This window comes from Falco peregrinus, chromosome 8 (genome assembly GCF_023634155.1).
Source record: "Falco peregrinus isolate bFalPer1 chromosome 8, bFalPer1.pri, whole genome shotgun sequence".
In the NCBI taxonomy this organism is placed as follows: Eukaryota; Metazoa; Chordata; class Aves; order Falconiformes; family Falconidae; genus Falco; species Falco peregrinus.
In genome coordinates, this window is record NC_073728.1 from 18,177,873 (window position 1) to 18,201,353 (window position 23,481).

The window sequence follows — 23,481 nt, forward strand, 5'->3', positions numbered from 1 at the left end:
CACCACGATAATTGTTAGTTATTGTGAAAATAGTTGTTTCTCATATGAATTATCAGAATGAAATCAGTGGGAAAGGGTTTTGGGGTTTTTTTGCATAAAGACTTGGAGTTGATAGGAAATTGAAACCGTACCATATTCCCAGCTAGCATTAATTAGAGCTCATAGTTCATGAAACCAAATTGATAAGGCTTATCCTAGTCAAAAATTCATGTGAGCAGTGTTTTTCTTTCAGTGAAGTCTCTAGCTATGTGAACCCAAGCAAAACAGTCTGGATGAGTGGCTTGTAAGGTTGCCACTTAATAGCAATTGAGGACACCATATTTTCTATTTTGCTAAATTTTCCAACTCTTTGTATTGTTTGCTTTTTGTTTAACTTCTATTCTTACATAATATTCGTACTGCAAAAGTTCTTAAAAAAACACTAATGTCTTTGAAGTGCCACCAGTGCTGAAGAAACCTGTTCCAAAAGAACAACTACGTGCTGTTCCTGAAAAGAAAGTGACTCCACCAGCTAAAGGTATACTACTTCTGCATTGTCTTCATTAATTGTGAGCTCTGATTTCAGTCTTTTGCCTTTATTATTTGTTGAGAAAGATGTGCATATGTTTAAAGTCCTCACAGGGTTTTTTTTCAACTGTTTGTGATTGAGTCTGTATTTGCCTGTTGGTTTCAAGTCATTTGTCGAAAATATGTGATAGTTGCTTTAAAAAAATGTGTGTTCTGTCATTAAACTACACATGAAAGTAGTTCAGAAAGGCATAATATTTTTATTTCTTCTGAAAAGGAAGGAGATTCCACCAACCAAATGTATGGCTATCTTTCAAGAATATATTTTAAATATGTTATTCTTCTGTGTAATCTTCAAAACTAACACAGTTGTTCTTTCAGGAAGCATTTAATCCTTTGTTGTTTCATGAATCTTCCTTGTTAGATTTGCTATTCCTCTTTCTAACTTCTTCCAAATAACTTTGAAAGCCCTAAAAGTAGATTGTATCTTAAAGGGCCAGCTGTTCTTGAAAGAACTGTCCCTGAAGAAAAGAAGCCTACACACACACCTGAAATAGAAGTTCCATCAATAAAAGGTAAAGGAACCTTTGAAATGAGGTTCTGTGGAAAGGAAATATTGGTAGGTTTTTTCCCCACTAATATCTTCTAAAATGATCTTTATGTTCTTTACACCATGGCAAGAGTATCCAGTCTCTAAGTGCTCTAAGCGGATTCAGCTCTCAGTGATAAATGGACAACTGAGGCAGACATTTCAGATATGTGCTATACATGTGCTAAATATTAAATACATTGATTTATGAGTGAAAACATGCTGAGGAGGTGTCACCGCTTACACTACCATTACATAAAACTTTATAGCTTTTATATTTGTAATATAGCTGTGAACTTAGTTTAAACTGGAGTTTTGAAGCCAATACATCCGTCATGATATTGGTGGTGAAGTAATAGGGCAAGAGCTAGTAAGTTAAAACCATTAAAGCTGTTCTTTATATCAGGAGGAAACACATCACAATGCAGTGAGAAAAGCAAATGTTTTATGCTTTTTGACAGCAGCAAATATAAATTTATTCACATAAATAATTGTTCTAGCAAGACAATTCTAGAACTGTATAGTATTTCATTCTTGAAAAGGCACAGTATTTGGGACCTCAAAAGAACTTAGTTTTCTGGGTTTATTTCTGTTTGGTACTGCAAAAGCTGGAAATTATTTTGAGGTTACTAAAAGAAAGCTAATATCTTTGAAGTTCCTGAGTTTCACAAGAAAGCTGTCCTTGAAGAGAGAGTACCCACCATTACTCCTAGAGAAGAGGAGCCTCCTTTGTATGAAGGTACATCAATGACACATCTACCAAGCAGTAAATTGCAGAGAATATATCCATTCATGCGGTAGATTGTTCTGTAAAATGTGAGACATTTTGAATTCATATTTTTAATTATTTAAAAGTAACTTCCATCCACGTCTTTGAGACTCTCTCTACCCCCAACATTAGTTATAGTTTAGCATTTTTAGGATATTGTTTTCTCCCTCTAATAATCAGAGAAACATAAATAAGAGAGAAACTAAGTTTCTGATCCAGGAAAGCACTATAGCCACATTGGACCAAATAAATGATCTTAAGTAGACACTGGTTTAAGAGCCATACTGAGTAACAAGTATTTTTTGAGCCGGGGTAGAGATAGTGAACACCAAATGAGGACAGGTGAAATTCAGTTACAATTTATATCTAATACACAGACCTAAGTAACTAGAAAATAAAACTAAATATTTCAGCAAACTTGTATTTTAGTAATTGGGAGTGGTCACTTCTAGCAAAAGTAGGTAAATGATCAGGCTGAAATGAGATACCTAAATAATTTATGTTCAAACAGCTCTTTGTCAATTTACATGTCTGCATTTTTGTATTGTAAGTTGTCTTTCTAATCTTGTCTTGTAAATAATATTAAAGTATGTAAAATAATATCTTTAAAGAGCCTGAAGTTCACAGAGAAGTTCCAATAGAAGAAAAAGTCCCTATTGTTATTCCTAGTGAACCGGAAGCTCCACCATCTAAAGGTACAACCAACTTTGCAATCAATCTATAAAGTAACACATTCTCTACAAATTAGTTATTAATCTTCATCATTCCATCTATGTGCTAATCTGTTATTTAATGTGTTTATTCTAATGTTTCCTTAGATGCTATATGTCTGTCATTGCTTCTATGTTACTTACATTTTGTATAATGTTCTTTAAAAAATGTGGTATCTTTGAAGTACCTGCAGTGACAAAGAAAACTGTCCCACGGAAGAAAATACCTGCTGTTGTACCTACAGAAGAAGCTCCTCCAGCTAAAGGTACATGACCTCCAAATGAATTTTCTTCTAGCTTCTTTCAAAAGTGAGGTACCAAGTGAAAAAAAAACAACATGCTTGCTTTTCTTGAACAGTATGACCAGGTGCTATGTACAGTTTTCTTCCATTTGATCTCTTGTTGTAAGTTTTGTCTGTTTGTTTGTTTTTATCTTAGAAAGACAGCATACATACAGGGAGATCAGAGATTAAAAATGCAAACATTTTGTGACCGTTTACAAAGAATTCAAAAAATACTTCAACATCTTTCTTCATATGTTAAACTAATTAACAACTAAGAATAATTCATCATTCAGGAAAACAAATTCAAAGAGCATTTTCTCTACGTTATTTCAGTGCTGAACAACTCTATAGATGTTTAAAACAGTATTTAGTTAATTGCACTGGAGTTTTGCCTTGCAAAATAGGTAATTTTGAAATTTCAAAAAAAATAAAACCTTTTAAATTGCCAAAATTGCTAGATACTGTTTGATAAGAAAAAAAACCCTAACTACTATCTTTTCAGAGAAGACAAATTCAGACCTGTAAGCACTAGGAGTTAAAAAAAAAAGTGAACTCTAGAAAGTTGGTGAGGTGTATTCACAGGTTAATACCATGTATTTTCATATTGTTCTGGTGGCATTTGTTATTGTTTTACAAAGTTGTACTACTTATTTCCTAGTGCAAATGTCTAAAATAAACCAATATTTTTAAGTTCCTGAAGTACCAAAGAAAGCTGTCCACAAAGAAAAAATACCTCCTGCTCTACCTAAAGAAGCAGCTTCACACCTTAAAGGTACAAAAAATTTTAATTAGGATTTGAAGGATAAAAAAATATGTTTTCATATATAAATCTTTAATTATTTTGAAAGCATCGTGTCTACCATAAACTAGAGTTTAGTTAGCAGCTTTGGTTAGCTGCAACAGTATAAAACTGATTTTTTAAAAAAATTTAAAATGTATCACCTATATTTGTTCCTAAGGGGAAAATTAGCTTTATGTGCAAAAGAAATTGTGAGGGACTCCAACTTGAGATCAGTCTGGGTGTGGGTGGGGACTGGTGCAGGAACAGAAAAAGTGACAGCTTAGATAGACAGGGCCTATCTCTTTGTACTCAAGGAAGTACCTCATTTTAGGACATACCACACATCTTTCTTCTGGCAAGCTGCAGAGGTCAGATCAGGGTAGAATATGAGACTCTTTTCTTCCCTCATTGGAAAGAATCCTAATTTTGAGGATAGGTATAAAATAGAGCATCTGTCTTAAGATGAACTTGCATATGTAGTTGCATTTGTTCTTTAACAATGTCTTTTTTTCTGAAGATATTCTAAGTTAATTTAAGTATTTAAACTAATATCTTTCAAGTACATGAAGTTTATGAGGAGATGCACATAGAAGAAGAAATTTCTACTGTTCGTAGAAAAGAGGAGGCTCTAGCACCTAGAGGTATATATCTTCATCATCTCTTCCTGCAATTTGCAAAGTCATGAACTCCAGGAAAATTAAATTATTCATGTTGGTGGCTTAGTTCTTGTTCAATGTAATTAATATTTGTGTTCATTCTTTTAGTACCTTACTTACATTACAAACTTTGGATATTTTATGAATTTTATTTCTGTTCTGTATAAAGTCTTATAATGAACTAATATCTTTAAAGTGTCCACAGTCATTAAGAAATCTGTACTAGAAGAAAAAGTGCCTATTGCTGTGACTAAAAAACCAGAACCTACTCCTTTGCCTAAAAGACCAGAATCTCCACCATCTAAAGGTACTTTGATAGCCTAATGGAACTGAGGTCTTTGCTGATAACATCTTTTTCTGTTTCTTACATCATTTCTGATTTAATTGTTCATAGTCCACTTGTGTCAGATTTGTGGTATTTATGTTGTATATGTCCCTTTTCCTGTTTCTCAACTTGTCTTTAAGTCAAAAAATTAAAATTAAAATCAGTAAATAACTTTCAAGTGCCTGATTTGCCCAAGAAAAGTATTCCTGAAGAGAAACCTGTCCCTCTGTCTAAAAAGCCAGAAGCTCCACCTGCAAAAGATATAGGTCAACCTATCCTTTCCTTCTCCTTTTTGTTCAGCTTTCTTCCATCCCTTATTTTGTTGTTGTCAAATCATTAAAAATTAGTTGAGTTTCTCTTATTCTTCTACCCAAGAGCAATCCATTATGATGGCAGAATTGTCACAGAAACTAGTCAAAGGGACTAAAAATAAGGACAATGCTAGCTGAGTCAACATACAGTGAGATTTACAGAAAAAACATTTTCACTTCATAGGAGTTTATAGGTGCTGTAAACAGCCTCAGAAATTCTATCAATACTCAAGCAAGAAGTATATATGTACTTCCTCTTTCACATTGCTCATGTTAAACTATGGGGTCAATTAATTTTGAATGGACATAGCATAAGGCACAGAAAGCAGCTGTGACATTTCATTCAGACGTTTTAGAAGTCTGTCTGAACTAGCAGTTTGTGTGGCATGACACCACTGTATGACAAAAGATCTCCAGCAAAGTTGCTTCAAACTTTGCCAGAGGGATAGAACCACAGAGACTTTTTTTAAACTTGTAGCTGTTTTCATGGTATCCTTATACATCTACTTGTTTTGTCATATTTCTCTGTATTGCATGTTTTATTTTCACAATTCTTAGTAGCAGACTAATATCTTTAAAGTGTCCAAGGTACCTAAGAAATCTGTCTCAGGAGAGAAAGTAAATGCTGCTGTGCCTAAAAAGCTAAAAGTAACACCACCTAAAGCTTATATGTCAATAATTGTGACTCTCTGAGGAGATTTCTCTTTCTCTTGGTCAGTAAGTTTTACAGTAGAAGAAAGAATTAACCTTCATTTCCCATTTACAAAAAATCCTAGTAGTATGTAATAGTATATAATATTTTTTGCATGATGTATCTCTTTATATCTGACCTTATGTTTCTTTCTTTTATGCTTCTTGTGAGACTCTTTCTTCTTAATAATTTACATATTTTTGAGTGCTTTAAATATAATAAAAATGAATGCTGTTTTCTTTAAAGTGCCAGAGGTGCCCAAGAAAACACCAGAAGAGGAAGTGCCCATTGCTGTGCCTAAAAAACCAGAACCACCACCAGTCAAAGGTATGTTGCACAAAAGATAACTAAAATTTGGAAGAGAAAAAAACTCTGCCTTGATTGATTATTTTTTTGAATGTATGTTGGTGTTGTCCTGTTACTTTTATTATCTGTGCTTACAGTTCCATATATGCTACCATTTTGAAAATTCGTCTTGAATCATTGCTGTAATCAGTCTACTAGAAATACTGATGTGGCTGGGCAGAGATAAGACTGATACTTGAGAACTACAGCAGAAATCCTAAAGAGAAATCAGGGCTTCTGTGATCTGAAATACTCCCAGCTGACAGTGAAAAATTAACCCCAGAAGAGAGGTTAAGAATTTCACAGTATAGAATAAGTGATACAGGTGTCTAAAACAGGAGAAACCCTCCATGCATAGATGAAAAATTTATACCAAGAAGCCATCAGGCATAGGGGAATGTGACAAGGAATACAGAACGCACAATGGTAGCCTTAGTCAGATGGAGATTTGGGACATTGTTTAATAAAATGGAAAAAATAATGTAATGTAGAAGAAGAAACTCCAAAAGACTCTGAGGTGTTTCCTCAGAATTTACAGGGCCATGAAAGGACTGTAAGTGAATAAAAATGTCATATAATAACCAAAAATAATCTCTTTCCTTAAAGTGCCTGAAGCACCCAAGCAAGTAGTTGTAGAAGAGAAGATCAAAGTTGCTGTACCTAAAAAGCCAGAAGTACCACCAGCTAAAGGTACTTGTCATTAATAAACCCATGGAAATAATCTTTCTTACCTTCAATGATAAAACCTTTTGATACTATTTCCCCACCTTTCTATATTAGAAACTGTGATTTTTGTATTTAATTTTTTGGAGCAGCCTCTTTATTCTTCTCAAATGACTCTTGATCAATATTGAGAGCAAAAAGCCTATTTAGTAAAGGGTATGATGTTTAATTGATGTTACCTTGTAATCCTTTTGTTTGTTTTCTTTTTCCACTTCAATGCTATTTAAATTCTTCAAATTCTTGGTATTAACATGATTATTAATTTTAAAGTGCCAGAAGTGCCCAAGAAAATCCCAGATGAGAAAATACCAGTTGCGGAGCCTAAAAAACCAGCGGTTCCACCAGCTAAAGGTACTTGTCATTATGATAAAATTAACAGAATCAAAAACATCACTCTTTTATTATTTTAACACTATATAAAACAGTACCCAAGATCTCCGTTAGAATTGTCTTCTGTGGTCAAAGGTTTTTCAAGTGAACAAATGTGTTGTGTGAAAAAAATAGATCTTAGCAATTAGTGTTCTCACTTATACTGTTCTGCTGTTATGCTTTAATGTTGTTCTGAAATTCTTATAGTAAAAGTTATTAATATTTTTCAAGTGCCCGAGGTACCAAAGAAAGTGGTCCCAGAAGAGGTTTCAGTTAAAGTACCAAAGAAACCAGAACCTCCACCAACTAAAGGTAACTGCTGTACACAATTAATGAAAAAAAAACCCTTCCTTGTCTAGGGTCCCGTTTTAACATATTGGTAATTTACTATAAATGTTCTATAAAATATTTATGTTATTTAAATTATTGTTTTTACATCTGTACCTCAGTGACACATCAGAGAGAATATTCTGTAGGCAAAGAAAAATTGATACATCCAGGACCATTGATTATTTTGATGTCCCTGAGATTTACTTTTTCTTAGTGTCTTGATGCTGCAGACACATTTGAATTTAATACAAACAAAATTAATTACTTTCTTTAAAGTGCCTGAGGTGCCAAAGAAAGTGGTTTCAGAAGAAAAAGTACACATTGAAGTTCCTAAGAAACCAGAACCTCCACCACCTAAAGGTACATGTTCAATACCAATAAAATTGCACAGAAAATTTAATCCATTTTTCTAAATATTATCTTTTTTATGTTTGTGTTATCCTCTTTTTTATATTCTAATATTTATAAATGTTACAGATTGTGTTGTCTTCTTCACTTGTGAATAGCTTCTAGTAAGCAACAATGGCTATTAATACTGTGCATCTAGCAATATGAAAAAAACCCAAAACTTATAAATAAGCTTGTTTGTTTGGGGTTTTTTTTCTGTTGCTGTTTGATAATTTTCACCTTGGAGCTATTGTTGCCTTTGTAATTCCTATTCTTCAAACTCCTGAAATTAAAACAAATAAATATATTTAAAGAACCTGAAGTGCCGAAGAAAGTTGTTCCAGAAAAGAAAATACCTGTGCCTAAAGAACCAGAACCTGTGATTGTCCCAGAACCAGAGGCTGCACCTGAAGGACCAGAACCTCTACCAGAGGAAGGTAAATCTCAACACTAATAAAATAACAAAGGCAATATTTTTCCTTTTTTTTTAACACTGTGATTTTCCAGGCCTTCTGTTTTCTGAGATTCTGATTTATGCTTGTTCTATGTGTCTGCGTATGTGTGTGAAACAGACATACGTGGGGTTTTTTGAAGAATAGTGACAAATCCTGGATGTTTGAATTGCCTGCATTTCATGCTTAAATTAAATTTTTACTATTTTGGATTATTCTTACTATTCTGCCTCTTGGGTTCATGGAAACAATGACAGCTAATATCTTTAAAGTGACAGTAAAGAACCTCTTCTAGTAGCTAAAAGCAGAAGACATTAATGAAATTGAAATACCAGAAGCTCCACCAAGAAAAACTAGATTCTGTCACTGTTACTTCTTGAAAGAGTCTTCATCTTATTACCTGCAATGTTATTAATATCTTTTGTCCTGTCCATTCTGTTTATAATTATCATGGATTTCATTTATAGCATAAGTTATACTATCAGTGCATGTAAGCGCATGAGGCTTGTGAGGGGGATGTGTGTGTACATTTGAGAGAAAAGGGAGAAGAGCCAGTATATAGTATAATCATCATTAAAAAGGTCAACATAAGTGGTTGGTACCTGATAAGCTTTTAGTGTTTTTATGTGGTTTTGTTTCATGATTCACTTAAATTTGCTATGATTGTCAGTGCAGTTGTTAAATTCAGAACTAATAACTTTTATGTACATAAAGTGGCCAAGACAACTTTCCCAGAAAAGAAAGTACCTGTTCCAGTTTCCCGAAAACCAAAGGCCATTGCAGGACACCCAAAACCAAAGCCTCAAGAAGTAGAACCTCAAGAACTGGAATCTGCTGGCATAGCCCTAAAACAAAAGCTTTTTATGGCACCCCAAAAACTAGAGCATGTTGTGGCATCTGAGAAGCCCAAGACTGTTTTGGTATCCCAACAACCAGAATCTGTTGTGGTGCCTGAGAAACCAGAATTTCTTGTCGTAACTGAGGAACCCAAGCCTGATGTGACATCCCAGAAACTAAAGCATGGTGTGATACCCCCAAAACAAGAGCCTATTGTGGAACCCCGAAAACCAGAGCATATTGTAGCACCTGTGGAACCAGAGTTTGCTGTGGTGCCTGAGAAATCCAAGCTTGATGCACCACCCCAAAAGCTAAAGCATGGTGTGATGCCCTCAAAACAAAAGCCTGTTCTGGAACCCCAAAAGCCAGAGCTATTCATGGCCCCTGAGGAATCTGAGCGCACTGGGGTGCCTGAGGAGTCAGAGACAGTTGTATCAATCAAAAAATCAGACCGTGTTGTGGTGCCCCCCAAACCAAAACCTTTTGCTCCACCCAAAAAACCAGAGGTTGTTGTAGCACCTGAAGAAACAGAGTTTATTGCAGAGTTCAAAAAATCAGTCACTATTGAAGTGTCCAGAAAATCAAAGACTGTTGTGGCTCCCTGCAAGCCAGAACCTGTCATGGTGCCTGAGGAAACAGACTCAGTTTTAGCATCCCCAAGACTAAAGCCTTCTACAGCACTTCGAAAACCAAAGCCTGAAGTGGCATCTGAAGAACCAGAGCCTGTTTTGGCACCTGAGAAACCACCACCAGCTGAGCTGACTGAAAAGCAAGAGAGTGTTGCTATACCTAAAAAACAAACAGCTCCACGGTCTAAAGGTACCTCTTATGAATAGGATCTTTTCTCCTTCTCTTGAGCATACTATGTTTTCCTGTTTGTTTTGAAGTTTAATGTATATAACTAAAAGTTACTAATATCTTTAAAGAGCCTGCAGTGCCCAAAAAGTCTGTACCAGAAGAGAAAATTCCTGTAGCTGTTCCTGAAAAATCAGAACCTCCGTCAGTCAGAGGTACATGTTATCATGAATACATGATAAACACTCCTAATCTTCTCTTAAGCATTATCTTAACCTCTTGTTGTCTGTCATTTCAAATCTGAGGCTTTAAATGATGCTTGCTAAACAAATCACACTGAGTATGAGTGTGTCAAACTGTTACTTCAGAACATTTGTATTGTCCTCTGTGTTTCAGCGTCTGTGCTTATGTTTAGTTGTATTATAATTGTAAAATGAAATGCACTAATATCTTTGAAGTGCCTGAGATGCCTGAGAGGGCTGTCCCAGAGGAGAAAGTGCCCACTGCTGTACCTAAAAAACCAGGAGCTCCACTTGCTAAAGGTACATACCACCATGATTATCATCATAAAGATGGAGTTTGTTTTTACAGTCAATCTAATTTTAAATTGATCTTTCACTATATACTTTGGTATGTAAAATGTGAGAGATGTACCAAATATGAATTGCTGTTCAGGTTTGTCAAATGTTTGCTCAACTAAAACCACCCAAACTTTTGTTGTACTGGGGTTTTTTTTGGCATTTTCAAAAAGTTCAGGATATAAGATTTGATTTCTTAGGCTACAGAATTAAACCAAGCAGTATGATGAACTCCTGTCTACCAATAAATGCCAAAGCTTTATGGATACTAACAAGAGAATGAATGCATAAACTGCTGCTCACATTATTAGAAGGGATGGTTTAGTACATGGATTAGTGGGACTTGGCAGTATTAGGTTTATGGTTGGACTAAATGATCTTAAAGATCTTTTCCAACTTAAACGAGTCTATGATTCTGTGACAAAGGACAAAATAAGCAGAAAGTAGCAGTTTCTGTACATAAAGCAAAGTAATTGCAAATATCTCTATGTACCTGTGTTGCCATGGGTAGCATCACGAAGCAGAACCTTTTCTTTGAACTGTTAATTATAATGTGCCTGTATTTTGGTCATATGTCAACATTCTCCACTCTGTGGTTTGTGAAGTTTTTGTATTGTATGAATAACACCAAAGAGCTCTAAAGTTCCTGTGAACACTGAATTCACTGAGCCTTGTAAGAGGCATTTATTTTCTCAGATTAATCAGGATGAGAGACTTTATAATTGAAATACCAAAAAATCAGTTTAAGATACTTTAAAACTGTACATACCATAGGTTGATGCAGTGCTGCATGATTACATTTCCTTTAGAAAGTCCCAAGCGCTGGCCAGATGTTGTGGTTTAACCCTGGCCAGCAACCCAGCACCACACAGCCGCTTGGTCACTGCCCCCCCGCCCCCCCCCCAGAGGGATGGGAAGGAGGATCAGAAAGGCATGTAAAACTCAAAGGTTGAGATAAGAACAATTTAATAGGTAAAGCAAAAGCTGTGCATGCAAGCAAAGCAAAGCAAGGATTTCATTCCCCACTGCCCATGGGCAGGCAGGTGCTCAGCCATCCCCAGGGAAGCTGGGCTCCATCACGCATAATGGTTACTTGGGAAGACAAACGCCATAATGCCAGATGTCCCCCAATTCCTTCTTTTTCCCTCAGTTTATATACTCACCATGACGTCATATGGTATGGAATACCCCTTTGGCTAGCCTGGGTCACCTGTCCTGGCTGTGTCCCCCCCAATTTCCCGTGCTCCTCCAGCCCTCTGGCTGGCAGGGCCCAAGGAACTGAAAAGTCCTTGATTTAGTGTAAAGACTACCCAGCAACAACTAAAAACACCAGTGTCCTATCAACATTGTTCTCACATCAGAGCCAAACTACAGCACTGTACTAGCTACCAAGAAGAAAATTAACTCTATCCCAGCTGAAACCAGGACACCAGAAAAGTGAGCATTCCCTCTGCCACCAGATTTTGTCCATATGAAATACAGTGACATTCCTCAAGTCACTATATAAATATCACTCACAGTGATATATAAAGCACTTAAAGAACATAAATTAATATTATAGGAAACAGTTGTAAGCAGCATCTAGTGATTAAAATAGAAGCCAGAGCTGTTACAGGAAACAATGTGCAAAGCAAAAAAAAAAAAAAAAGAGAGGAAAAGTACAAAGACAGAAAAAGAAAGGTGAAGACAACTTAAAGGATAGAGTGATAAGACACTGTGCATGTATTATTGATTGTCTTGCTGCTTCATGTGCATCTGTAAGTGCCCACAAAACTAAGATACACTAATATCTTTGAAGTGCCCAAGGTGCCCAAGAAAGGTGTTCGGGAAGAGCCCATACCTATAACTGTGCCAAAAAAGCCAGAACCTGCACCAGTTCAAGGTACCTGTCACCCTGTGCATCAGCCTGAATGAGATTGTTTCTTACTGTCTTATGTGTTATTTTGGTTGTCTGCTATCCTATCCATTTTCTGATTACCTGATTTTGCTACGTTCTGTGCTATGTGCAAATTCTATTGTTAGAATGGCAAATACATAGGGAATATGAGAGACACTCCCCATCTCCTTCATGTGTTCAAAACCTAAAAATCTGTATATCAAAACTTACAAGATACATGGGACAGAGCTTTCTAATTTGAATTTTTAATGTAAACTTCTGTCTTTAACATTTTGACAGGAATCTCAAGTAATACAAATGGTTTTTTTACTGAAAGTATTTTTCTTTAACCGCTACCAACTGTCTTATTGTGTGGTAGTAACAACTACACACTGTCATGACAGAGCAATATTAAAAAACAGGCAAAAATAAAAAAACATAAAAAATTATCATTTCAGAAAGAAAAAGGTGGAAAACCAGGTTCAACAGACCTGAAGGTCCTGAAGGAACCTTCAGTGAAGGAACTGAAGTTGATATGGGAAAAAGTCCCAAAGTAAAAAGAGGAACATACGTGCACAGGACAGTAGTATTTTAAGATTTGGTCAAATGTGATCTGGGCCTAGATCCCAAATAAGTGATACTCCAAAGTTGTTAGCAAATGCAGTGTTTACTCAAATGCATGGTCGATCAGGATGGTCTTTGTTCTGTGGTCAGATTTCATATGAGAAAAATATATAGCTGTAGTCATACATCAATGTACATTTTTCTAACTATAGGTTCACGGGGAAGTAGAAAAGTGGGTTCAGCAAATCTACAATTGAATTGCACATAGCTATCAGGTACAAGACCACCAGATCTTCTGTATTTGTGCAGAACAATTCTGCATCACATGAAGGAGAGCAAGGAAACCTACTTGCTCTGCAGGTAGCCCTTTTATCCTCCCCAAAAGCAATTTCTAAATGCAGAACTGTAGAAGCCCTGAAACAGCACTAGAGTCAAAAGCCCCCACATACTTACCCTATGAAAGAGTTGGGGGAAAAAATGAACAGAAATAGAGGAGAAAATCAGTAACGGTGATGGCGTTTCTGTTACCTGCCCTAGGACTGCCCACAGTGCTGACTGCAAAGCACCAGCAGATTTGTGAGGCATGGCGACAGATAAGATGTGGGCTGAGGCTGCTGCCAGGGAAGAGTCAGAGCCTAGCAGGGCTGAGAAGGGACAGAAGGTTGCCGAGTATAGAGCGGGTATCCTAATTCACAACTCACCCTCAAGCTGTACCTAAACACAGCCAAGTGTTTTCTCACAGAACCTACTTGGCAACACCACCCTGTGCCTGTGCCTGTGCCTGTGCCCCTGCCTGTGCCTGTGCCCGCGTGTGGTTTTGTGTGTCTGTGAGGGACCGAGGCAGGCAGGGGTCGGTGCTATGAGACCAGCTGAGTTACTTCCATGAGCGCATCTCTAGTTTATGTTTTGTTGTTCATCTTGCTGTTTACTTTATGGAACTGACTGTTACTAATATCTTTGAAGCACTTGAGGTGCCCAGGAAGACTACTCGTGAGGAAAAAGTACCTGTGGCCCTTGCCAAGGCACCAGAGCTTCCAGCACCCAGAGGTACCTGTCTTCATGGATAACTTAACAAAGAAGTTACTTCTTCTTCTTCTTCTTCTAAGCATTGTCCTACCCTCTCTTGGCCTGTCTCTGTTTCCAAACTGAGACTCTCAAGGTTGTGCGTGCTGGGTAAATGGTGCTGCACGTGTGTGTGAGGTTTTGAGCTGGCTGTTGTGATGTTTGGTGTCTGTGTTGCCCTGGTTTTTGTTCCTACTTGGCACATGTTTTCCCCAATGTGAAATGAAATGCACTAATATCTTTGAAGTGCCTGAGATGCCTGAGGCAGAGGCCCCCGAAGAGGAAGAGGAGGAAGAAGCACCAGAAGAGGTGGCACCAGTTGCTGAGCCTGGAGAGCCAGAAGCTCCTCCAGCTGAAGGTATACATACGGTGGTGTTCTGAAAGAGCCTGCTCTGCCCTCTGAGATACTGCAGTACTGAGTCTCTTTGCCCCTCTGTGTTATGTGTTGAGGTGTGAGGGCAGTAACATTAGGTCGTCTTCTGTCTGAATGTTCTGGTAATGCCTGGAGGTGGGGGTGGGTCTTGTCAGGACGTGCTCTCTGATGAGCCCATACTTTGGCTCTTGTCTGCCTTAAAAGAAGGTGGTTGTCTGAAGAGCATGCCCTGGTAGTCTGTCAAGGGTTTACTTTTCTGCTGTCCTACTTGCCATTTGGCAAGTTAGCTCAGTCAAATAAGAGGACCGTTAGCTCAGTCAAATAAGAGGAACTACTGTCTTTAAAGTGGCTGAGATGGCTGAGGAGGAAGAGCCAGAAGAGGAGGTGCCCGTGGTCGTTTCACCAAAGCCTGTGGCTGTGCCCAAGAAACCTGTGGCTGTGCCAATGAAACCAGAAGCTCCACAAGCTAAAGGTATATCTTCTGGATGGAGTTGCTTTTCATTTTAGTGTATTGTTTAATAATTTTCTTTTGTTATCCTTTCTTTGGTGTAAGATTTTTTACGTATCCTCTGCCCCTAGCATCTGCTATGCCTATCTTTGCATATGTGACAAAAAACCGCTCACTAGAAGAATGTTACAGTGTTAGAATTATCTAAACTCTTTGATTTCGTCATAAGTGTTGTGATCATTTCTATTTTTTTAACTGTGAAATTAAGAGGAATAATATCTTTAAAGTGCTCAAGGTGCCCAAGAAAGCTGTCCCACAAGAAAAACCACCTGTTGCCGTAACCAAAAAACCAGAACCGACACCAGCCAAAGGTACATGCCATGACTATTAGTATTATCATTAGAAAGAAACATCAAGCTCTTCTGGACTTAAGTTGAACTAATTTTTCTGGTGATGTTCTATTGGATAAAAGTGTGAAAGGAATATGAAGTACACTGTGGAGTGTCAAAAACATGGAAGAAAATCTAGATTCAATTCCTCAAGAAATATCTGCAGCTTTTGGAATTTTTGTAAAGTTTACAAATTAACATTTACTGAATGCTAAGTTTAAACAGATTAACATAATGTTCTGGAGAAGAGCCTGAGAATAAGTCTTCAGTTTAAAGAACATAATGGTGCGTCCCTGATTTTCTGACAGGCTGTATTGCTGGGTAAAAGCAGTAGTATCAGTTCTCTACCTCTTTAAAAGTAAGTTAATGCCAGCGTACCTGAGGTAGATTTAATAGCAAAAGACTAGATATATCTACTGATGATCTTATTAGTCATGGAAGATCATTAATATAGCCCAAAAGAGAGAAATAGTGTATATTTCTGTAAATAGTAAAATCTAAAAGACAGGAGTTGTGGAAAACTGAAAATGAAGAGGAGGTGTAAAGAATGAAAATAATTGATAGAAAAGAAATTTTAATGGTAAAGCAAATGTTACTTTCCTAAAAAAAATCATGTTACAATGACAAAGTATACATGAATGATACATGATTGATACTCAAATACAGTAGGATTCCATGAATAAGTCTCTGATCAGTAGTTAGAAAGAAGGTGTACGTTTTCTACATTTCTACCTTGACTCAGAAACAGAAACTAAACACAAAATTCCCATCTCCTGCGTGACATATTTGACACCCTGGTCATTCCATGTGTTTGAAGCAAAGCATAACTGGTGATTGAATGTAACCACAGCATTTTCTCAAAGACTAGAAGACTGTGTGCATGTATTATTGATTGTCTTGTTGCTTCATGTGCATCTGTAAATGCCCACAAAACTAAGATATACTAATATCTTTGAAGTGCCCAAGGTGCCCAAGAAAGGTGTTCGGGAAGAGCCCATACCTATAACTGTGCCAAAAAAGCCAGAACCTGCACCAGTTCAAGGTACCTGTCACCCTGTGCATCAGCCTGAATGAGATTGTTTCTTACTGTCTTATGTGTTATTTTGGTTGTCTATTACTGTGACTACCTGAAATTTCTACATTCTGTGTTGTGTATCAGTTAGGAATTCAACTATCTAGTATTTTGCATAAATAACCCAAATTATAATTTGATTTTACCATTTTGTTTTCATGTTCTGACTTGTCAGATACTAAAATGGTATATTTTAAAACTTGATCATAAGTTTTCCAGATTAGTGCCCAATTTTGTAGTCCTAAATTGATACAGTGAATGTCTCCATGACACTTTTGGCAGTCTCACTTAACATATGTGGTAGATATAAATCGTTCAAAATGAAAAAATAGGTTTTGCTCAGAAATACACATAGGAGGGCAGTAAGAAGAAGTGACAGCCTATCAAGTGTTTAAAGAAAACGCTGATAATTTTGGAGTTTATAATGAAGAAGGAATTGTTATAAATTCCAGTGGGCTACATGGGCTGTGGAAGTTGCCACAGTGAAATGAAAAACTGAGGGAAGAGAGATAGAAACATAAGAGAATAAGAAGAAAAGCATAAATAAAGAATGGAAATGGAGACAAACAGAACAAAGCACACAAAAGAAATACAGGGTGCCTCACTGTAACACTGCCCACAGTGCTGACTGCAAAGCACCAGCAGATTTGTGAGGCATGGCGACAGATAAGATGTGGGCTGAGGCTGCTGCCAGGGAAGAGTCAGAGCCTAGCAGGGCTGAGAAGGGACAGAAGGTTGCCGAGTATAGAGCGGGTATCCTAATTCACAACTCACCCTCAAGCTGTACCTAAACACAGCCAAGTGTTTTCTCACAGAACCTACTTGGCAACACCACCCTGTGCCTGTGCCTGTGCCTGTGCCCCTGCCTGTGCCTGTGCCCGCGTGTGGTTTTGTGTGTCTGTGAGGGACCGAGGCAGGCAGGGGTCGGTGCTATGAGACCAGCTGAGTTACTTCCATGAGCGCATCTCTAGTTTATGTTTTGTTGTTCATCTTGCTGTTTACTTTATGGAACTGACTGTTACTAATATCTTTGAAGCACTTGAGGTGCCCAGGAAGACTACTCGTGAGGAAAAAGTACCTGTGGCCCTTGCCAAGGCACCAGAGCTTCCAGCACCCAGAGGTACCTGTCTTCATGGATAACTTAACAAAGAAGTTACTTCTTCTTCTTCTTCTTCTAAGCATTGTCCTACCCTCTCTTGGCCTGTCTCTGTTTCCAAACTGAGACTCTCAAGGTTGTGCGTGCTGGGTAAATGGTGCTGCACGTGTGTGTGAGGTTTTGAGCTGGCTGTTGTGATGTTTGGTGTCTGTGTTGCCCTGGTTTTTGTTCCTACTTGGCACATGTTTTCCCCAATGTGAAATGAAATGCACTAATATCTTTGAAGTGCCTGAGATGCCTGAGGCAGAGGCCCCCGAAGAGGAAGAGGAGGAAGAAGCACCAGAAGAGGTGGCACCAGTTGCTGAGCCTGGAGAGCCAGAAGCTCCTCCAGCTGAAGGTATACATACGGTGGTGTTCTGAAAGAGCCTGCTCTGCCCTCTGAGATACTGCAGTACTGAGTCTCTTTGCCCCTCTGCACTGTGTGTAGGGGAGTGAGGGCAACACTGTTTGGTCGTGTTCTGTCTGTATGTGCCTGTCCTTTAACTCGGTTGAGTAAAAAGGACTACTATCTTTAAAGTGTCTGAGGTGGCTGAGGAGGAAGAGCCGGAAGAGGAGGTGCCCGTGGTTATTCCCCCAAAGCCTGTGGCAGTACCCAAGAAACCTGTGGCTGTGCCCAAGAAACCTGCAGTTGTGCCCAAGAAACCAGAGCCTGTTGGTGTGCCAAAAATATCAAAGACTGTGCCTGTCCTTAAAAAACATACAGTTCCTTCAGCTAAAGGTACATACATCAGTGACTGAGTCTCTCCTTTTCTCTAATCTCTGAATACATTTTCCTTTGTTTCACTGATGTACACAGTGCTGAGGTATCTGGGTGAATAATCTGTCACTTTAAAATTCATTCATCATTTAATGAATGTCTTACTCTTTTTATCATGGCACTTTTCACTATTGTACATATATATGTATCTTTGTGTTCACAAAACTGAAAAATTACTAATATCTTTAAAGCACCTGAAGTACTGGAGACAACTGTCCCAGAAGAGAGAGTGCCCCTTACAGCACCTGAAAGGCCAGAATTTAAAAAACCAGAGCCTCCTCTAACCAAAGGTATATATTGCCAGGAAGCATCTCCCGAGAAAAAGTGTTTTCTATTCTTCTCTCTTTTCTTTGTTCGTAACTGAGTGATTAAATATGTCAGCTGTATTTAGACTACCTTGGTACAGACTGCTTGTAGCACAGTCTTTTGTGGTTATGGCCACTGTTTCTCACTGTGATTTTTTTGTGTGTTGGATGTCTTTTTTTTTTTTTTAAATGTTTCATATGTACATTTATATACATGCAAATAAAAAGAATTAATCTATTTTAAAGTTCCTGAGGTGCTCAAGAAACCTGTCCCAGAGGAGAAAGTACCTGTTGCTGTTGCTAAAATACCTGAACCACTGCCAAGTGAAGGTATATGCCATCATAGCTATTACTTGTAAGGACAATCCTTTGTCCTGTTCTTCCAAATATAAATTTTAAAATAGACATCTTTTTTTTTCCCCAATGTAATGTTTGTAAATTGTTCACGTTTTAGGTGATACCAGTCTGTTTCTTGCATCTACTATGATATTTTCACATTTGGAAGTAAAATATCGCTTTCAAAATTAAATATTTTCAAGTGACATACACAGGATATTCTTAACAAAGTGTGTCTCTTTTTAAGATCATAATGAGAGCATTGAAGCTTTTATTCTTTCCATTTACGATGACTCATTCGCAAGTTTAATGTTTAGGTTATATTGTGCACATGAAAAATACTATCTGTCACACAACCCTGATTCATTATTACATAGAAAAAAGTAGTTTTTCAAAAGCATGCATTAACTGCAAATGTAATAGATACTGAATGATTACTTACCCTAATGTCTGTTTGTCTGTGTCTGTTGGAATAGCTTTCTCTTTGGTGATAGCTATCATTGTTCTTGTCAAACAATCTTTTCTTTGGAAACTTGTTAACCAGTTGTTAATATTCTTTAAAGAATATGAAATCGTAAAGGAGATTGAGTCTGAAGAAGCAGAAGAAATTCCAGTTGCAGAAGTAGAAGCAGCTTTGCCAGTTGAAGGTATACAAAGTACCTATGCTGGACATCCTTCTTTCATTATTGTGCACTTTTTTCTTACTCTGTCGTTCTTCACATGTGTGTCTGTATGTTGTAGGTGTCTGCGTCATTCTTCCTCTGTTAGTACATTTTGGAAATGAGTTCTGATCTCTTAACTCTAAGTACAACAAATGGATTATTTTAAATGCTTTCACTTTGTTTCTTATCAACAAAAGTCTTCCCATCATTTGGTTCCCCACCTTGGTTCTTATATTATTAACATGTTTTTTTAAGTCAGCTTGGATATTTGTACTGTGTGCATGCTACAAAACCGCAGCCTAAGGCTCTTTCATACACCCATTTAATTCAATAAGATTTTTTCACTGTCTTCATTGAAAGTGGAAAATGACCATCTTTACATTTGTACATTGCTCTTCACATAACTACTGTGGTAGTAAATTTATACTAAATCTACCTAATGTTATTTAAAGCACCGGAACCCGAAAAGAAGATCCCTGAAAAGCGAAAACCACGACCACCTACCCCACCAACAGAAGATATTAAATTGGCAAAAGAACTGCTTAAAGGTATAATCATCTGAAGCCACAATTAACAGTGGGAACTCAAACATATAATCCTTTTAAATGATACTGATGACTCTTGAAAAGCATGCTTTTAAACATACCACTTTGCAGGTTCTTTTTTTTTTTTCTTTTCTAATTTACTGTTGCTTTAATGGTGCGCCTTACTAATGCTCAATCCCTTACAATTTTTTACCACTGTTATGCCAGGTTAGTTTACATGGATTCTTTTCAATAGATATGGAAAAAATCAATTTATTAAAAAAAAGTCTTAACCTAGTTAACATACTCTTCTATCCTTAACATAATTCTTCTATCTTTAAAATGTTCTTACAAATGAAAAGAATCCCCAGCAATAATTTGCTGGTGTTAATATATGAACATGGGTTTCAGAACAACTGTGCTTCGTACAGATCATCTGACTTCTTCTAAATGGTTGATCAGCCAGAATCCTAGCTTTGTAGCTCTTGTCTTTCCATTATGTCAATAGTATTAAGCAGTTTTTTGGAAAGTTCTTTTCTTTTTTGGATCTAATGACTTGTTTTAAAATTCAAATAATTTTCTTTAAAGCTCCTGAATCAAGGAAGAAAGTTGTGACTGCAAAACCTGGTGAGCCTCCAAAATTGGAACCTCCACCTGCTAAAGGTACCTAGCTAATATAAGAATCTTACTTAAATTAAGCCTGCCATGAGCCCAAAGTTGTAGTTCTCAGTATCTTCTTTAATTTGCTCAGAAATATCAATTTGTTAAATTATGTTCAACAGTGAACTCCAGTCTTGGATATATATGTTCATGTTATATTTTCACCCACCTTAATCTCCCATCATTCATGAGATTCAAGAGACAGAATCCCAGAAGAGTGAGAGTTTTTATGAGTTTTGTCACTGTGTAGATGCTCGCTTTGGTTCTCTGCTTAGGGAGAAATAAAAATAATATACTGTTTAAATATGTACAGCATTGTTCAAACATACTTAGTTTATTATTTGTCTGAAATATAACTTACTTTTGTGAGAGGACACTTTCCAGAGATGTAGATAAATAGTGAATTGTGCAAGCCACTTTACAAGTACTCCCTTATATTTTTGTATGTACTGGAGCTTAACACAAGCTAAGCAACTAAGCAGCAAACATCTCTTCTTAATGCTGTTCCAAGTTTAGAAATTAAACTAGATGGATCCTTAAGAATATCACCGAGTTCAGATGAATAGATATGTAACATAAGCCTGTAATGAAAGAGGAAAAGGAGATAAAAATGTTGCTAACTCTCCTTGAATACTTAACCTTTATAGTTTTGTCAAACCATATTTCTCTTTTGTGGATTTGTGTGAAAATTTTCTCTTATGCATAAGTCTAGAAGACAGCTGTACACAAATAATACAGAAAAGATATTAAAACTATTGACTCCAATCTCAACAGTTTTACCATTGCTTTTAATGTTCAGTAGCGCACCAGCATTTGATTTATGTGTTTGGAAAGGTTAGTTGTTGGTTAGCTCTTACTACTGTTATGAAACCATAATGAAATCTGGAATAATATTCTTTTAAGTGCCTGGACTTGTAAAGAAACCTCGCAGAGTAATTCCTGAAGTTACTCCTCCACCAAAAGAAGAAGTTGTTTTGAAAAGAGGTATAGTAACTTGGCTCGGTTTTAAAAAGCCCTACATATCAACATTGTTCAGTATATTCCCCTAAGTAACATTATTTTATGTGTATGGTATGGAAAATCACACAAACAAAGTACTACCTAATGTCTGTGTTTTGTGGAAAGTGTTTATAGTTGCGGGGATGAAGTGGAGATACCCTGAAAATCTGTCAGATCCAAAGTATCTGTGATGAAAACACAGCAGAACACTGAAAATCTGGTTTCCCATAACTTTACTGTTTTCCTAATCTCTGCAAAGTCTATACTAAAGTTAACAGTTTTCCACTGTCTTCAGCTTCTGGAGCCCTAAATATTTTCCAGTGACAGTGTAAGTGTTATTAAAGTCACATATGTAGCATCTGTATTCTCTTTCATAGTTTTCTTAGAAGTACTATACAGATCGCAGAACCCTGTGGTACTATTGGACATCAATCCTCTCTCCTTCAAAGTCTGAAGCCTTCTGAATCACTTTATGCTCAATTATTGCTTAGAAAAAGGAAGCACTAATTCCAATTCTCTTTGAAATAATACAGCAGGATGACTCATGGCCATGTACCTTGAAGATTTCAGACAACATAATAAAATAGGGATATTCAGTTTTTCAGATGACAGTTTCATTAGATATCCAAGATGGATATCTGACAGGACAAAAATAAATAAAATAAGTAAAATGAAAAACAGACATTATATAAATTTGAACTCTCCAAATATAACACTTGATTCAGTCTTGTTCTCTCACTGCAGTCAATAGGAGTTTAATCCATAATCCTGCATTTTTTCCCTGAAAAATCATCTGTAACTGCAGGTATTAATGCATAATTATGTATAATAAGTCATCATTAAAATATGATAAGAAATACAAGAAATGTTATTCTGTCATAGACAGTTAACATTGACATCTTTCCTTTCAGATGGACTGCTCTTAATAAAACCAGCTTTTTGTTCTAGATGACTTTGAATTTTAAAAATCTTTCAGAATAGTATCTTGAATACTTACACAAAATCTTCCATTTATATCAAACACTGTATTTTCCATACCTGTTCTCCATGATTGTTGATATATTTTTAATCTTTTGTCTTGTTCACCATCCTATTCTTCTGGTTATCTGTGCTTTAAAAACTGAAATTCCTTTTCTTTTAAAGTTCTTAAAAAGAAATCCGAAGAGGAAGAACCTAAACCAGAAAAAGAACCCAAACCAGAAGTTAAACCAGTACCTACGCCAGTAGAAAAAATTAAGAAACCTGAAGGTATTAGATTACATTCAAACCTATCCAGTAAAGCATGATTTAAAAAAAATCCCACTTAGGTAGTATTCTCTGAAATTCAGGAATTAAACAGATTTTAAAAGATGGTTTGCATAAAACTAATTGTGTAAACTAAAGCTTTGCTGAAAACACAGCCAAATTTGACATCCATATTTGGGTCTGAATTCTGAATTTTAGGTTTGTTTCTCAATCTTCACTGTGTATAGAAGAGAACTTTGCAAATATAGTACTGATAAAAATATAACTACCGTGAAATAGTTAATCCAACCATTCTTTTATTTAAGTTTGCAAATATTTGTCCTTTTGTCCATTTAGTGTTTCTAATTTATTCAAATTTCACTCTTAAAAATACATATTCCTAAACCTTATGAACATCTGAAACAGTTTATGTCTAAAAAGAATGAGAACTTTTAAATACTTTGGAGATAATTGTATTTGGGGATTTAAGGTGTTCCAATATATCTTATAAAATAAAAATAATATTTTAGTCCCAGAAGTTCCTAAGAAGAAAACGGAGATACCTGTCATAAAGAAAGAGGAGAAACATGTACCTGAACCACCAAAAGGTACAGACGTGTGGTGTTCTTTTGCTT

General features: G+C 36.6%; 1 protein-coding gene across 1 annotated transcript in view; it reads left to right on the forward strand.

Moving 5' to 3' along the window:
• Positions 1 to 23,481, forward strand: part of TTN (titin) — a 238,731-nt gene that overhangs the window by 111,835 nt on the left and 103,415 nt on the right. Inside the window, exons 113-118 of the mRNA XM_055812704.1 lie at positions 5,870 to 5,950; positions 6,575 to 6,658; positions 7,292 to 7,372; positions 7,667 to 7,750; positions 22,766 to 22,870; positions 23,377 to 23,454. Coding sequence (XP_055668679.1) covers positions 5,870 to 5,950; positions 6,575 to 6,658; positions 7,292 to 7,372; positions 7,667 to 7,750; positions 22,766 to 22,870; positions 23,377 to 23,454 — 513 coding nt within the window. The remainder of the gene's footprint in view (positions 1 to 5,869; positions 5,951 to 6,574; positions 6,659 to 7,291; positions 7,373 to 7,666; positions 7,751 to 22,765; positions 22,871 to 23,376; positions 23,455 to 23,481) is intronic.